General features: G+C 39.9%; 1 protein-coding gene across 1 annotated transcript in view; it reads right to left on the minus strand.

Annotated features, from left to right (window-relative positions):
* pcdh15b (protocadherin-related 15b) overlaps window positions 1–17,025 on the minus strand; it is a 568,726-nt gene that overhangs the window by 344,637 nt on the left and 207,064 nt on the right. The window contains exon 17 of the mRNA XM_069899399.1: window positions 8,540–8,668. Coding sequence (XP_069755500.1) covers window positions 8,540–8,668 — 129 coding nt within the window. The remainder of the gene's footprint in view (window positions 1–8,539; window positions 8,669–17,025) is intronic.

The following is a 17,025-nucleotide window of genomic DNA, read 5'->3' on the forward strand; positions in this document are numbered from 1 at the left end:
TGCTGTTCAAAACCTTTAACCATTATAATCCTCATATAAGTAATAAATTACAGCTGTTGATTTTGTGATTGAAATTCCTCGACATCTGGTTCTTGCTCAGTTAATAGTTTACTTCCAGGACCTTAAACAACTGCAGTTTTCTTTTGCCAGAGAATGTCTAACCAGACTAATGTTGCCTTTACACAACCAGTCTTGATCAGTTTTGCCACTCAATATACAGTACAAATCCAAATGACTCACATCTGCCGCTGACCGACCCAATTTGTGAGCAATCTGTTCCCATCGACCTGGAGTACCCCCGGGAACTGAATGTTTGAATCCGCACTTTCAATTTCGAATCTGCTCCTGCGCTTCTGATATGCGGGATTCTACTCTCTCTTGTGATGCTGGGCGATGGCAGCATCATGCGAGATTATCGTGCGGCAAACTCTCTCACAATGCTGACTCAAGCATGCTCGAATCGGAAGTAGATTATGACTTAAAATGTTGGATGGCATTCTCTTTCCGAACGACATCTGTTTGTAAGGACGAGTTGTCCCTAGGTTGGACATTGGTAACCCAGGGAGTGCTGCAGTCTTCTATGTTCTAATTTTGAGGGGATGATGGTGTTGAATGCTGAACTGTTGTTGATAAAGAGCATCCTGATGTATGCATCTTTGCTGTGCAGGTATCCACACGGCTTTGTGTAGAGGTAGTGAAATGCCATCTGCCATAGATCTGTTGCTATGATAAACCATTTGGAATGGATCCATGTCAAGACAGGAGCTTATATGCTTCAACATTAGGCCTTCAAAACACCATCACTGTCAATGTGAGTCCTACTGCTTGATAGCCATTTAGGTAGGATACCACACTCTTCTTGGGCACTGGTATTATAGACACCTGTTTAAAAACATGTGGATACGTCCTACCAAAAGGAGACATTAAAGATATCTGTGAATACATTGGTTAGTTGGTCAGCATAGTTTTTTTAAAAAAAAAATACTCAGCTGAGTTTTTAATACTCGGTCAGGTTTATTGGCCACAGTATATTTTCTCATTGTGTAGGAGGGTAGTAGAAATATCTGGAGGCATGGGAAGGGGGTTGATGGTTATCTCAATAGATTGTAGGGAAATAAGTGAGGGAATAAGATTATGCTTTCTAGGAACCAGCAGAAACTTGATGGGCCTAATGACTTTCTCCTCTGTTGCAAGAAAATAACATGAAATATAAGAAAACTACAAATGATCGAAGAAATTACATTATCTTCAGATGATCATTCAAATATTAATTAACTCTGTGAGGACAGGTTGACATTTAATTATTCCTGCAACAAATTAAAGAATTTATATTTGTAACACAAATCAAGATATCATGTTGGCACTTTGGATGTTCACATTGAAAAGCTTCCTGTGAAACTTCAGGTACTCTGTTATTTAGCTATTCAAAAGCTGGTATTATATCCATGGTTCAAAACAGCCGCGTGTGTTGGCAAGGAAGCAACTGAGTTGTCCTCAACAGATACGATTGCAACTTGTGAAATGATTGAGGTAGATTTGAAAAATAAAATGCTCTCAAGTTAACGTTATGCAAATACAATAGAATTTATTAATGTTTGGGTTCATGGGGCATTTTCATTGAAACAGGGAAGATTAAGAAGAGACAATGTAGCAGAAAAAAATAACCAGGGGCAACTTCATTAGTGAAAGGAACAGTAAATTTCGAATGTGAATTTTATGTCTTCAAGTCAAATCACCTGGCAATGAATGAGTTTTCAAGTTTTTAAATGTGGACAAAATAGCATAAAGTTTAGGTGAACAAGGTCACACGTACTGCAGATAACTTGCTTGGCCAACAAGTGAACGGATTCTCCCTACAATGTTCCACCGTCACCATGCTCGAATATTCTTAAAATGAAGGATTTTAATCCAGTAGAACGAAAACCCATTTCCCTTGATTGTAGAGGCAGTAACAACATTTTACATTTTGTGATTAAGAGAATTAGGTAAAGAACTGAACCTACAAAAGTTTCTTGGAGTGTGAAATGCTTTGCTGCAGGCAGCAGTGGCAGAGATAATTGTTTCGATAAACTTGATAAATATTTGAAGCTGGGGAAGGAACAAGCAGTGTTCCTGTAAGTCATGATTATGTGCATGAGGGATCAAATGTCTGCTTTGATGCAAATCTGTACAGCTGACACTTCTTGGTTTTAATCCTTAACAACATTTAGCATCTGTAGCCCTATTTCCATTGGCATCCCAGTTAATTGGCCGTGCAGTGTCCCGGTTAAAGACGCCGCTTTTGCTGTTCCCATCTGGGCCACAAACTGCTTTCCAACTGACCACGAGTCATCCCTGGGGATAGGAGAGTCTACCTTCAACAAGAGTCCCAGGTTGCAACTTGTCTTCTTTCCACTGGTTTAATCACCACGCCGGTGTCAGCTGACACCGTGGATGCGAGTAGGGGTCGAGGCAGTCAATCTCCGGAGTGATCTTATGTCATTTGATGCCGACGTGCTGATTGTTACCCTTTTCCACTGGACCCTTAATCGTAAATTGGCCATCAATTCCTGGGACAAGGTTCCAGTGGGAAAGGGCCAATTGTGAACAAACAGTGACAACCAGTTTTAAAATGGGTTTGATAGGTTCCTTTACACCTACCCCCCTTTATCTTTGGCTTGGCTTCGCGGACGAAGATTTATGGAGGGGGTAAAAAGTCCACGTCAGCTGCAGGCTCGTTTGTGGCTGACAAGTCCGATGCGGGACAGGCAGACACGATTGCAGCGGTTGCAGGGGAAAATTGGTTGGTTGGGGTTGGGTGTTGGGTTTTTCCTCCTTTGCCTTTTGTCAGTGAGGTGGGCTCTGCGGTCTTCTTCAAAGGAGGTTGCTGCCTGCCAAACTGTGAGGCGCCAAGATGCACGGTTTGAGGCGTTATCAGCCCACTGGCGGTGGTCAATGTGGCAGGCACCAAGAGATTTCTTTAGGCAGTCCTTGTACCTTTTCTTTGGTGCACCTCTGTCACGGTGGCCAGTGGAGAGCTCGCCATATAACACGATCTTGGGAAGGCGATGGTCCTCCATTCTGGAGACGTGACCCATCCAGCGCAGCTGGATCTTCAGCAGCGTGGACCCCCCTTTATATATGTATTTCAATGCACAGTTAAACTCCTGGTATCCAGATTTCAAGCAATTGCTAGCCTGAAGCAACCGGCAAAAAAAATAATGGAAAACAAACAGGTAAAAAATACAGAAGTTCAAAATTGGCACACCTCGCCGCTGTTTTGCCAATCCATGCAATATACAATCTCAAGCAACCGGAAAATTCAATTATATGGCATCTACCAATCCCCATAGGTGCCGAATACCAGGGGTTTTACTGTATTACCTTTCTCTTCATCTTAGATTCGATTCGGGTCCTGACTGAAACGTTGACTGACTGGACTGTTTATACTTATGCAAATTGTATAAATGATATAGGTTCAAAAAGGAAAAAGACAGGCAAGGCAATACAGAAAAGATGAACAGTATGTAAATTTAAAATCAGCTCAAGTCGTCAATTATGTCAATCACTCAACATAGTATCAGACTATATAAGCATGAAATGAGCCCTTGCATAAAAATATTAAACAGAATCATCCTATACAAAATGCAATCAACTGAATAAGGGAAAATAGCACTAAAAGCTAAGCAAGAAATAAAATAACACATTAACTACAAGCTTTATGAAAGATGATAAATAAGATCAAAAATTACAAGAAACCACAAAGAAAAAAGATATAATCAAAAATGCGATGGGAGAAAGATTTTAAATAGAAAAATTCAGGAGGAGATTTGGTCAAAATTATGTCAAGAAAGTGTTACGAATATAGTAAACGTTAGATATCAAATGGTTCAGTATAATTTTCTTCATCAATTAGACTCCATATCCATACAAATTAAATGGACTTAATTCCAATTACTCAGTGTTTTTGATGTATGAAAGAAATAGGGACTTTATTTTGCATTCAGTGCCGTCTTGTGCAAAAGTGTAAAGGTTTTGGAATGAATTGAGTTTATCACTAGGACAAATTATGAAGATAAAGATTGAAAAGGATCCAAAAATATTTTTACTCGGTGATATATATATGAAAAGGATACAAAATTGAAATTGCATAAATATCAATTTTTTAAAAAAGTATTGAAATAGCAACTGCAAAGAAATGTATAACGACATCTTGGAAAGGTGATAAGGAAGTGCTACTAAGTAGATGGTAATAATGAGATGCGAAATTGTATACCTTTGGAAAAAAATTACATATATTTCAAGGAATCTAGTTGAAAATTTTTATAGTATTTGGAAATCATGTGGATTTTTTGAATACTTTCCATCCACCTCTTCTACTTTATCCACTCCTCAATCAGAAATTTTAATAAAATTAATGATTGTATATGCTAGTATTGTTGTATATTAAATAGTAGGTGTTTTCTTTCTTTTTTTGTACTTTTGGGAGGGAGGGGGGTTGGGGAGAGAAAGTATAAAGGTATTTTTTGTATCATTGGATACAATTATATTTGATCAGTGCTTTATTCATTGATTTTTTTTCTGTCATGATACAAATAACTAAATGAAAATTTCAAAATAAAAAGATCAAAAGATCAAAACAATGAAATAAATCACAACAATTATAATTAGATTGAGGTCAACTATTGTACAACTATGGTGATAAGAGAAATGAAATATGTTAACTCAAAATTCTGCATGCAATTTCATCTAATTGATATTATGCCATTCTTTTTTTTAATATGTTTTATTTGTTTTGCATATCTTCACAGCTCAAAGGATAATCTGGCAAGAGGGTTTGTCTGAGAATTGTCACATTTACAGTATTTTATGTGAATATTATCGATCTTCCTCACTGTGGTCTCGTGAGCATCTGTGATATTCAAAATGATAGCAGCAGCAAACTGGCAGTGCAAAGGCAAGCCTGAGTCACCCTTCCGTTATGAAGGAGTTAAAATGCTTGATGATTGTGTGACAGAGTATATAGAGGTGTTTGGGAGATAAATTGGGAAAGGTTTGTTAGAGCAGGCCACACAACAACACTTTTTTTGCAGGAGCTTTTGCAAGAGGGCGCAGACTCTTGATGGGTGGATTGGAGTGGTAAGTGCTGGGATCTGAGAAGCAGGGAAGGTGATGGTGCCATTAAGAGAGCTGTTGGGAAAGATGTTTTAGGGAATGACAGATTTTTTTTGCGGGGAGTGGGAAGAGAATCCAAGGGAAATGAGGCTGGAAGATGATACAACTGGACAGGGAGTAGCGGATAACAATGAGTCCAGGGAAAAGTAAAATTAACTGGAAAGAGAAAAGAGACTGAAATTGGAAAATTTAATGTTCAGTTCCCTCCCCGTGTGCCCCCTCTTGCACCTTTTTTCCCCTCATCTCTCTCTCTCTCTCTGGCACCAGGCAATTAACTGACCATCATCTTTAAACCTCCCACCCCCCTCTCACCCTGTCCATATTATACCAGTTACAGCCCTCTGCATTCTCAGCATGAAGGGCTCCAGCCTGAAAGGCTGACCATTCTTTTCCTCCTACTGATGTTGCTCCACCTGAATCCCTCCAGCTGATTGTTGCTCCCAATTCCAACATCTGCTGTCTCTCATGTGCCTCCAGCATAAAATCTGTGTTGCTCAGTGATTACCATCCTTTGCATGTCTTCTCTAAATACTTCAGGACTGCAAAAAGACTTCAAATGTTGACACTTTTACCATATTGCCTCATGTCACAAATAGTGTACATGCAAGTTACCCACCAAATTTAATTCAAATTGGTGTGCATCCCTAATTAACACATCTACCTCCTGCTATCATAAATAGTGTACCATATTCAGCCCATAGAAGGACACAGTATCTAAACATCCAAAGTGCAATTCATTATCCATTTTTTATTTACAAATTTTCTCTCTACAAAATATTTCACAGTAATTCATCCCTTTTATTAACCAAGAATTAACCAAGGAACAGCTACCCCCCGTGGCCCTATTGGGTGCTGGACAAATTAATTTTGCAGCTCTCAACTTTTAATATTATCCTGTTTATTTTGACACCAATAAACAAACTCATTGTGCAATAATTCAATAGAGATGATTGAATACATTCCAGCAATGGAATTGATGGTATTTATCTGCATGAATATCTTCCATGAAGACCCATTCATTAATACAGAGGTCTAGAACTTGCCGATTGTATTATACCAATGATCTATTGAATATATTTTAATATTAGACACTTTTTTATTTAGACTGTAACAAGCCAATTCGGCCCTACGAGTCTGTGCCGCCCAATTTACACCCATTAACCTACACCCCGGTACATTTTTGAAGAGTGGGAGAAAACTTAGACCCCCGGAGAAAACCCACACAGACACGGGGAGAACTCCTCAGGTCTGGTCCTGATCGCTGGCGCTGTCAAGGCATTGTGCTAACCGCTACAACAACCATACCACTATGCCAACCTTTGGAGTCCAGCAGCAAAATGCAAACTTGCAGCTATTCCCCAGCACTTTTGCAGTCAAAACTTGTCTGATATCCCCACAACAGGACAGATATCAGTGGACAGGAAAAAAACCATTCTAATTAGTTAAATGGAGAGTACAGTAATAGCTTCAAGGCAGACAGGTAAGTATTTGCTCATTTTTATTTCTGGGTTAATTTAGTTAATTGTTTCAAAAGTTTTAAATTTTTGTGCTTTGCTTTATTTTAAATGCTATAAATCTTTCCGAGTTAAGGCTTGACAGCAAGCCAAGCCAGATTTAGAGTGGCCAGAGTTTCTGAGCTGTTTTGAGGCACTTCTTCTGAAGGTGTTGACTTCCACCTCTCCCACTGCACTTACTCACTGCTTCCAACACAAAGTTTGATCCAAATAGGACAAAATGCAGAACGGGACCCAGTGAAGGAATTGCCATGAAGCAGGTGCAGAAAACATTTGCCATGTTTAAAAATAGTTCCAGTTACAATGGTGATTCATGAATCTCACTTAAATTCTCCAGGTTACAATCCAACTGTGCAATATTTGTGATGCATTGATTGATGAATTCAGTTAATTACTACATCAAAATACAAAGTTCAAGTGATAAGCAAAATATTTCCATGCAATTGTGCTTCCTGAATGCAACTTGGCAGCTGACACGATATCAGACCTTCTGTTGTTATAAACTGCTTCAATATTAAATAACATTTCTGACCTTGAATGAGATGCATATTAAAATGAAGTTAAATTCAATTTAAATAGAAGCATGGGACATAACAGTGCAGAAGCAGGCCCTTTGGCCCTTCTAGTTTTTGCTGAAATAGTCTCGTGCAACTCAGTTTCATGGTGGGAACAAAACAATTTCAAACTTTTACAACTAAAATAAATGCCAAGTTAGACAAGACTGTTTTTGTTAAGACGTCAAAAGTTTTGTTCACATCACTGGCAAATAAATCACGCAAATTGGATAAAAGCCTCTGCAATATTGTACCGGGTTTTGTTTAATCTGGAATTATTGTAAAATAGAAGCTGTGGTGTTTTACACAACCCAATTCAGTCCATCTGGATACACAAGGAAGTCAGCCCTTAAAAGCACTTGCCCCAGCAAGGCACCCAAAGCAGTAAGGCACATTATTGTTAGCAAGGGTTTAGAGAGAGGAGCACAGAAATGGGATAGAGGACCAAAATTCATCCAATGTGGAGCTGCTAACTAATGGGCTAGCCTGTTCCTCAAGGGCAAGAAGACTTGACAGGGCCACCATTAAGGGGGTGGGGGGGTGGGGGGGATTGAGTGTGGAGATGTCTGGGCACAGCACTGCTTTCAGAACATGGAGCAATTGAGTAGATAAACTCTTCTCCAATAAACTATCTTTGCAAATGTAGCAATGAGCAGACAATTGGGAAGCAGAGCAGAAATCTACTGGGGACTCAGAGAATTATACTACACTGAGGAAGTTGTTGGTCAGGGTGACCTTGAACCTGAGGGAGAGAACAGTCTCGATCTGAGAGCATGGACCAAAGATTTCCTTGAGCAGGTCACATCTCCTTGTCATGACTGGCTTTGAAAACCTGAGCCTCTAAATTTGCTCATTGCAAAGAAGTCTTGGAAATGATACTTTAATAGACTAACTGGAAATTAAATTGAGCCCCCCCCCCCCACCCAAATTATCTTGTGTGGTCAATGATAAACCCATCAATTTCTCTACAAATAGTGAGCTCCCATTGGTGAGACAAAAGAAGAATTGAATTGTTAGACTCTCAGGAGGTTCTAATTGCTTCAAGAGGGGAAAATATGACTGAGCAAAGTGACGATGTCACCAACTGCACAAACGGCCTTTGGAGATCTTTCTCGATGCAAGAGTGGATTGGTGTGGAAGACCCTAGGCCAATTTGCCCACCGGTCCCATTATTATTCAAAATTGGCACAGTCCCTTAAATTCATGCATCAAATAAATTTTAAATGTTTTTACACACAAAAAAAAATCAAGAACTAATTAATCCAATTTCTTGGCAGCTGTTTGCAAAAAAGCAAAAGAGAGTTGGAACTGTCTTACTTTGACTTGCCCAACGTAGATATTTGCTTCCTCCTCCAATACAGTGAAGTTCTTCGGAAAGGTGGTATCGAACTTTGGGTCGTTATCATTCACATCAGTAACCATTATGTTGACAGTGGTCGTGGAAGTCTAAGGAAAGAAAAGTTGTTTTCAAAAATGGATCATTCTCTGCTCAATTTGAAGCCACACACACAAAAAAAGTATGGGCAATTATTCCTATTTTTAAAATATAACATGCACAAATTTATTTTAAACAGTTCACATTATAAGAATATTAGTGGTAGAAGCATAAAGTGTGAAGGTCATTCCAACATGGCCTTTTAAAATCAGCAAATATTTTCCAGCATAATTACCAGCTGAAAAAAGTTTGAGATAATTAATCAAACCCTCTAGTGAATCCTGCCCAGGTCCACAATGCGGCTTGTTATTATTTTTCCAAAAAAAAAATAATTTGCCAAGCATTCCTGTCTTTCTGCTTCCGATTCATTAACTCTTATAATCCTTCTCTCAGAATCTCAACAGATTTCAATTGGCAATAAACTACTTGATAGCTTTTCCTCTGGTTTATTTCCGCTAAGCACCAATTAAGGAAACTTTGGAATAAAACTCTTCTCGTTTGTGATCTTTGTTTTGTTGGTTTGTGTGAATTATTTCTTAAGGTCCTCAAAATAATCGACTCTCTACTGATGTCTTTTAAGACAGTTAGAAGTTTAATTTGGATAATGCGATCAATTTAGAATAAAATCAGAACATTGTAGGAGACATTTTCAACAGTAGCTGGCTGCTACAAATTATGGCTCTACGGAGCCTATAGCACAGGAGAGGTTATAGCTGTATGCAGATTATCTTAGAAAGATTGACACCAACCCCAGTTAGGTATAGTTAACACACTCTGCTTTATTGGGGTCACAGCCCTGCTTTTATTCTCAAGCTGAGGGACGTGGTCAAAACTCTCTCCGCACTGATTGGTGTGTTTGTAATCTGCTCTCCCTGATGGGCCAGTTCAGCTCTTTTGCTTGTGGCCAGTTGGAAAGCAGTGCTGCGGGCCTCGTGCAGCCTGCTGGATCGTCGTGTTTGCCCTTCATTTTGTGAGGCCCCGCGGGGGAGCTGCAAAGGGCCGTGACATGACTGCCCCCAACCCCCCCCCCCCAGAACCCGTGATCAGAAAGTTGTCATTGTTGGAAGGCTGGCCTCTTTTGTGGGGGGGATGGGGAGGAGAGGGTGGTCAATCAGCTGTGTAATGTCCAAATGGGCTGGTTTCAACTTGTCAATGGTAAAGGTCTCCTCTCAGCCTCTGATGTCAATTACACAGGTTGAACCATTGTGCCCGTGGGGAAGACGCGAAGGGCCGCCACACAACTACATATTTCTTCATGAGATATCAATTATGAATTTTAAAATTTCACATCTCATTCAGATATTTTCTCCAAACTTTTAACTCAGTGCATCAATCATCAGGTGTTCAAGGCCAATTGTTTAGATACTCCCCCAAATCCTCTGCTCCAGGGAAGCAAAGGACTGGCACAGCTCACCAGAAAAAGGGAGACAACACCCCCCTCCCCCATTTGAGAAGGAGAAGCAGAGGAGATGACCCATAGGATGGTGACCACAGCAGGGGACCAGTGAGGGACTCTCAGATTGAAGAACACACACACATAGGTGGTGGGGCTGTTGGTGACTCAAGGTGAGGTACCCAGGCAGCTGCGGGCTGCTGGCAACTGCAGTCAAGGGAATCACACCAGGCTGCGGACTGCTGGAGACTAGCTCAAGACTTGCTGAAGGGGTACTAGGATTCAGAACTGTGATGCGAGAGGGTGCCGGGGGTGCTGAACGGTTCCTGATTGTGTCGGAGGTTCAGATCTGGAGTTCGGGCTGCTAATGGCTTGGACTGGACTCTTTGTGGCTGAAGGGGAAACCATGGTGTTACGTCATAGACCAGCAGCAAAAGAAATTCACCAAGACAATGATATCTTCAGAACAATAATTTTTATTAATATCTATTAATGTAATGTGTATGGATCACCCAAAACTATTATTGCTTAGGCATAGTTCTGAAAAGTTAATTAAAAGTTCTTAGAAACCTTGTGTTGAAACTCAAAATCTTTAAACTGAAGTAATTATGTTGTCAGAGTCATCAGACTTCTCAAATCTCACAAATTCTTGCCGAGTTGCTTTGATAGAAATGTTTCTTCATACGAGTGATTTATCACAATTCCCCTCCTTTCCTGCATAGAGGTTATTGAACTTATGACTTGATGATGCAATGCTTTCATGAACCCAGGCAAGGGTTAAATAAAATGACCATTAAAATTATCACAATCCAAATGCAAGCATGATCTTGCTTTCTTTATCCAGATAGAGGTCAGTCAAAAGTGATCATTACAATGGCCTCAGCAGATTTCTCTCCTCTGACAAAGAGGGCAGCACAAGTGACCACCTCACCCAAGAGTCTCTTTAATTCAGTCTAGATGGCTCCTGTTGATGATACTAACAGCTGTTTTTCAAGTGTCTCAAATCACATGACTTGCTTGATCAATAGTTTCAATTTCCCAAAACAACGAGTCATATGACAGAAGGCCAGTTGTTTGAACAGGTGACTCTTTGAGTAAACATTCAATTGTTTCAGTATTTCAATTAAACAATAAACTAGCTTTTACAACTCAAATTGTTATCTGTGTGTTTTTCTCTGATCCAACCCCCACAACAGTAACTTTACTTAAATATTAATTATATAAAATAAATATTAAGAACAACATAAGCCTGTAACAATGGACACACGGTGTCTCTCCTTTGCTTCTCTTTCTTTCACTGTAAGAGGCGATTCAGGCAATTTCTGCCAATGGCGAACCTGTGTGCCTTACGGCAGATGAAAACAAACTTTGCATAGTATTGCACTGTTTTTATTACATGACAATAAATTGAGTCTTGAATCTTAAAGATTTCTATTTTTTTTCAGACCCTGGAAGAGCACATAAGTATTTCATCTTTCCTCAAGTTATGTAGATTTTTATTTTAAAAAAATTAAATTAAATTTAGACATACAGCAGGGCAACAGGCCATTTTGGCCCCCGACTCTGTGCCGCCCAATTTACACCCACTGCACGCTTCAAATGGTGGGAGGAAACCAGAGCCCTGGGGCAAACAGTGGGGGATTTGAACCCCAGTCCCATCTGCTGACATTGTAAAGGCGTGGTGTTAACTGCTACACCAACTGTGGCACTTCCTACTAAGAAACCACATGAAATCAGGAATGTGGTCCTCAGGATCAATCCTTGTATCACCACTGGAACAAAAAACAATGTTTATTTTTTGCTTAGATATTATTCATTAGAGATTGCAAACAGCTTTCCTGGTCTCCTTGTTCATGCAATTAAATAAGGAAACTGTAGAAGCAGGCACATTTGCAATGTTCAAAACACATTTGAATAGATATATGGATCAGAAGGGATGAGAAAGAATATGGACCAAATGCAGGCAAATGGGACTAATCTAGAATGACAATTTGGTCAGCATTGATGGGTGCATGTGAAAGTTTCACATTGTATGCAGCTGCCTGCTGCTCTTGTAATCTAACCTTGAAAACCACTGATAATTAAGTCCTCGGTCTGCTCTGTGGTTTTGGATGAGAAGGCAGCAGAATGCATTGCTCAGTCAGGGTTTCTGTATTAAAGCACAGATGGCTTATACATTCTTCCAAACTGCTCAGGTTGGAGAAAAAGAATTTCTGAACACTTTGGGGAAATACTGATATTCAATGAGGAGATTGTTCTTCTCTTTCCAGTAGTTAGCTTGCACCATTGCTACTTCTTATGTATTGCAATAAGAATACTCTCTAATGCATATATTCTGTAATAGCTGATGCAGAGGCCAAATGTTCTTAAGAAAATGCCCATTTCATAGAATTACTATATTTAAAAATGTGTAAAAAAAATTATACCTCCAGCATGGTTTCAGACAGTGAATTCCAGGCCCCTTTTCCCAACACTATTTGTTGAGGGGGAATATATTTTCCTGAATTGTTTTTAATCCTTCCATCAAATGCACATGTGAAGAAGAGGGTTACAACACGACATTGAAGCCCATTTAATGCACTGAAAGCTACGATGTTTCGTGTTGCTGCCTGACAGCTTGATGCCCAGGATCAATAGCACTCTTGCCTGAAGCAGCATTTCAGGGAACAAAATGCTGGAGGTTGTGTCAATTCAACCTTTGAGTAGACCAGTGGCTCTCAACCTTTTACTTGCCACTCACATCCCACTTTAAGTATTCCCTCTGCCATCGGCGCTCTGTGACGAGTAAGGGATTGCTTAAGGTGGTGTGTGATCGGGAAGGGAAGATTGAGAATCACTGCTCTAGACCCACTTGTCACTGAGAAATATTGTCATTGGACCACTTCCTTTGGAGTTAGGAATCCGTGCACATAACGAGTCAATTAGGGACGATTAAAACAGTGGTTTTCAAACTTTTTCGTTCTACTCACATACCACCTTAAGCAATGCCTTACTCATCACAGAGCACCTATGGCATAGGGCATAATTAAAGTGGTATGTGAGTGGAAAGAAAAAAGGTTGAGTACCATTGGAGTAAACTTTGATCAGTGCGCCAAGGGGAGGTTCAAGTGTCTGAGACCTGTTGGAAAGAAACTATTTTTGAACATAGAAGTGCTGGTTTTCAGTTTCCCCACTTTCTGCCTGTAGAGGAAGGGCTCTCCAAGTTATGAGAGAGATTATTGGTGTTCGTACAACTAGTCCAGTCTAGTTATCTATTGTGGCTATGGGACACAAGTGCACGAGCCATCACAGTCATGGATTGGATTAAGTAGATTGGTCTATCTCTCGGAGACAACAGCAGCATTAGCCAGTGTGGGCATCCAGCAGTCATGAATGCTTTGGGGTGAAATGGCCCCTTCACGGAAAGAGCAGTAGATCCAATGGAAGATCAGAGTCACCCGCCACAGCCCTGACGATGATCATTTCCAATAAAGATCCAATGGCTATTGTTTCACTGGCTGAGAGGACGAGAAAATTGAACTCAGAATGAGAATATGGCAAAAATTGGTCACTTTGCTTACAAGGGCATAGGTAGGCTGGGACATTTCCCCTCCAAGTAATGGAGTCTGAAGTATGGACCTGAGGAGCATACATAGTCATAGGTTCTTTCCCAAGCTAGGGGGAATCTAAAACTGGAGGGCATAGGTGAGAGAGGAACTCTTTATACAGAGGGTGGTGGGTTTATGAAATGAGCTGGCACAGAAAGTGGTGGAGGCAAGTAAAGTTATAACATTTAAATGACTTTTAAACTGATATATGGAGACGAAACATTGAGAGAAGATATGGGCGAATGGAACCTGCTTGAGTAACAACTTGATCCTCATTGTTGAGATGAAGGATCTCTTTCGCTGCTGAAATATTCTACAACCCTGTGACAAGTACTTGATGAAGATAAAGGTAGTGTTAACTTAATTAATTGAAAATAGAATTTGAAGATAATCCACCCGAGGAATGTAAAGCCTGGGGGCAAAGCGTGAGCTCGGCAACTAAATGCAAAACTTTCAAGGGAACAAAAAACTAGTGGTAACCTTAGAGCAAAAGTAACTCGCAATAGTGCAGACTATGACTAGTGTACCAAGGGGAGGTTCAAGAGTCTGATAGCAGTTGGAAAGAAACTCTTCTTGAATCTAGAGGCATTTGTACCTTCTGCCTGAAGGCAGCAGTGAGAAGAGGATGTGTTCGGGGTGATGGAGATTGTAATGTAGATAAATATTGGGATAATTTGATATAATTAGAGTAGGTTACATACACACACACATTTTAAAACAGATCTTATTTGAAATACTGAATAATTCATATTCAGAAACATTACAGAAACTATGGAGAATGCTATGCATATTTCACAAGTAGCTGCTAATTGAAATTATGTCATTGGAGAGAGAGAGAGGGAAAGGGGTGAAAAAAGTTCTCTCAGCCAATGTGTGTGTGAGACACTGAAAGACAGCTGAACAGTCACAGCTGAAGCAAGCAGGAAGCTTGTTGGAATTGAAACAGAAATCTCCAGAGCGGCGGATGGTTGGAAGTGCTATCTGTCTGATGTTTCACTTGGAATAAGAACAGAAAGGAACTCTGTGGTAGCCTGAATGAAAGAGGTTATCATCTGGAGAACCCTGATGGGGCAAGTTTAATCAGCGAGACATTGAGGTGGCTAATGGTGGTACTTCAGTTGTGGAAATCCTGGAACAACAAATCTCTCTGCTAGAAAGCCCATGTGACTCTCTCTCTTGCAATGCCCCCACCTTCTCCAGCAAACAATAGGAGTTAGTCTTTTGCTCCCATCTGTTGTTTTAGGTAAACAAACTTTTCAGGAGTGACCTCTCTGTGCATTTTGCAGAAAGGTCAGAAGCCTTGTAACAATGTTCAACACAGACGACCTGTCTCCAGTCAATTCATTTGATGACATAATTTCAATGAGCAGCTACTTGTGAAATGTGCATAGCATTCTCCATAGTTCCTGTTATGTTACTGAATGTTAATTCTTTAGTATTTCAAATATGATCTGTTTTAAAATATGTGTATGTGTGTAACCTGCCCTAATTTTACCAAATTATCCCAGTATTTATCTACATTACAGGATCATTTCTGATGTTGGCTGCCTTCTTGAGAGAGTGCCTCACATCGATGTCTGCAGTGGATGGGAGGACGGAACCTGTAATAGACCTGCTACCTTTGCTGGCTGCCTTCTGCATTGCTGAGAACATGAACTGCCAAATCAGGCAGTGATGCCATCATCCAGCAAACCTTCCATGGTACACCTGCAGAGGTTTAACCACATGCCAAATCTCCTCGTGATGGAGAATAAGAATGTGATATTCCCAGAGCTTATTTGTGATACAACATATATAACAGGTTATGTTTTCCTTGATGCAAAAACTCAAATGAAGGTATTTTTTTCTATCAGCCAAGGGATTTGCAACACTCTCTGCTTAGCTGTCTGCCAATGAGAAATGAGCAAATGCCCACCTCACTGCAGGGCAGCAGGTGGAGCATTATGATGCCAGGGAAAATTACAAGAGTAGAAGCAACAGCCAAGACCACCACAAGATTGTAGAAAAGCCTACAACTAAAATGTAACAGGGAGCCAGAGAACACACCAAGATGAGATATCCCCATGAAAAGAATTGTTCTTTCAGAGCATTTGATCCAAAGTTATTTTTCAAAGCAATGGGAAATCACACAGTCTGGGAGATGAAACAGTTCACAGGAACAGTTCACATCTATCGAGATGGTGCAATAGTTTAATGGAGTGTTGGGACACGAGTGCAGTACGAGGATTCACAGGCAAATTGGAAGGTGAGTAGCTTCACATGAGGTGCTGGAACAAGTTTGGCTGCATTCAATAAATGATGCATTTCTTTGATAGCTTTATCCATTTTACTTGCCTCTGTGAACAGCAAGATGGGGAAGATTTTAAATTGACTTTCCACTAGTTGACAAGGCCAGGGGTGGGGAGACCATCATCTTAACAGGTAGACTAATTAGCAGCCTCCTTCCGCCTGACTTTCCTCAGATGTTTTAAATAATTGTATTAAATGACATTGCCATCAAATTACTCGCATGGCTGGAGGGATGGTCATCAGTAATTGGCATAAATAATCCGCCAACTACTTGAGATGGACGTGCAAGTTTACTAAAATGAAAAGTTCCAGCTGATATATATTCGATGCCAAAAATTGTGCAGTTACTCAAGAAGGACACAAATCTGACTGATTTTGATTATGGGAGAAACCAGATGAAAGATCAGCCATTGGGAGATGTGTTAAAAAAAAAAGTGCAGGGAGAACCATACATTACGATAATAGATATCTCAAAGGAACAAAGGTTCTGTCATGCTAGGATATATTCACTTGTCCACAAAGAATAATAATTAAACCACATCTCTTCATTATGCTATGCAAATTGATTCTCAGTAGGATAGAGAGATAAACCATCCAAGAATAGATCATACTGAAAATAAACTGCTAATTTTCTCAGATAAAAAAAAGTATTTGTGCTCATTCCTAATGGAAGTCCGAAGTATGCATTTAAAGCACATTGAATGCTCATGACCAAATAGACACAAGTAATCTAAACAAAAAGTCTGATTTTCACAAAATTACAGTATATTCACTGAATTTCTGATCTAGATGTTACAACAATTCTAATTCAAGCGCGAGAGGCTTCCAATTATTCCATTTCAATATTCCGCATGAAATACAAGAAATACACAGGAATGATGACAGCATTGCTTGGACTCAGTTAATGCAGAAGTAGAATGTAAATGTGTGGCGTATATTCTATGGGAAGTATTTGCTTATGACTTGATCAGCAAATTCAGGACAGAATTGATTATGTTTTGAGTGGAAAATAATGTAATGGAAGGGAATGAAGGATATCATGAGGGCGTGACTTTCTCAAATTAGCAGATGATGCGAAGATTGGTGGTGTCGTGGAAAA

This window comes from Narcine bancroftii, chromosome 10 (genome assembly GCF_036971445.1).
Source record: "Narcine bancroftii isolate sNarBan1 chromosome 10, sNarBan1.hap1, whole genome shotgun sequence".
In the NCBI taxonomy this organism is placed as follows: Eukaryota; Metazoa; Chordata; class Chondrichthyes; order Torpediniformes; family Narcinidae; genus Narcine; species Narcine bancroftii.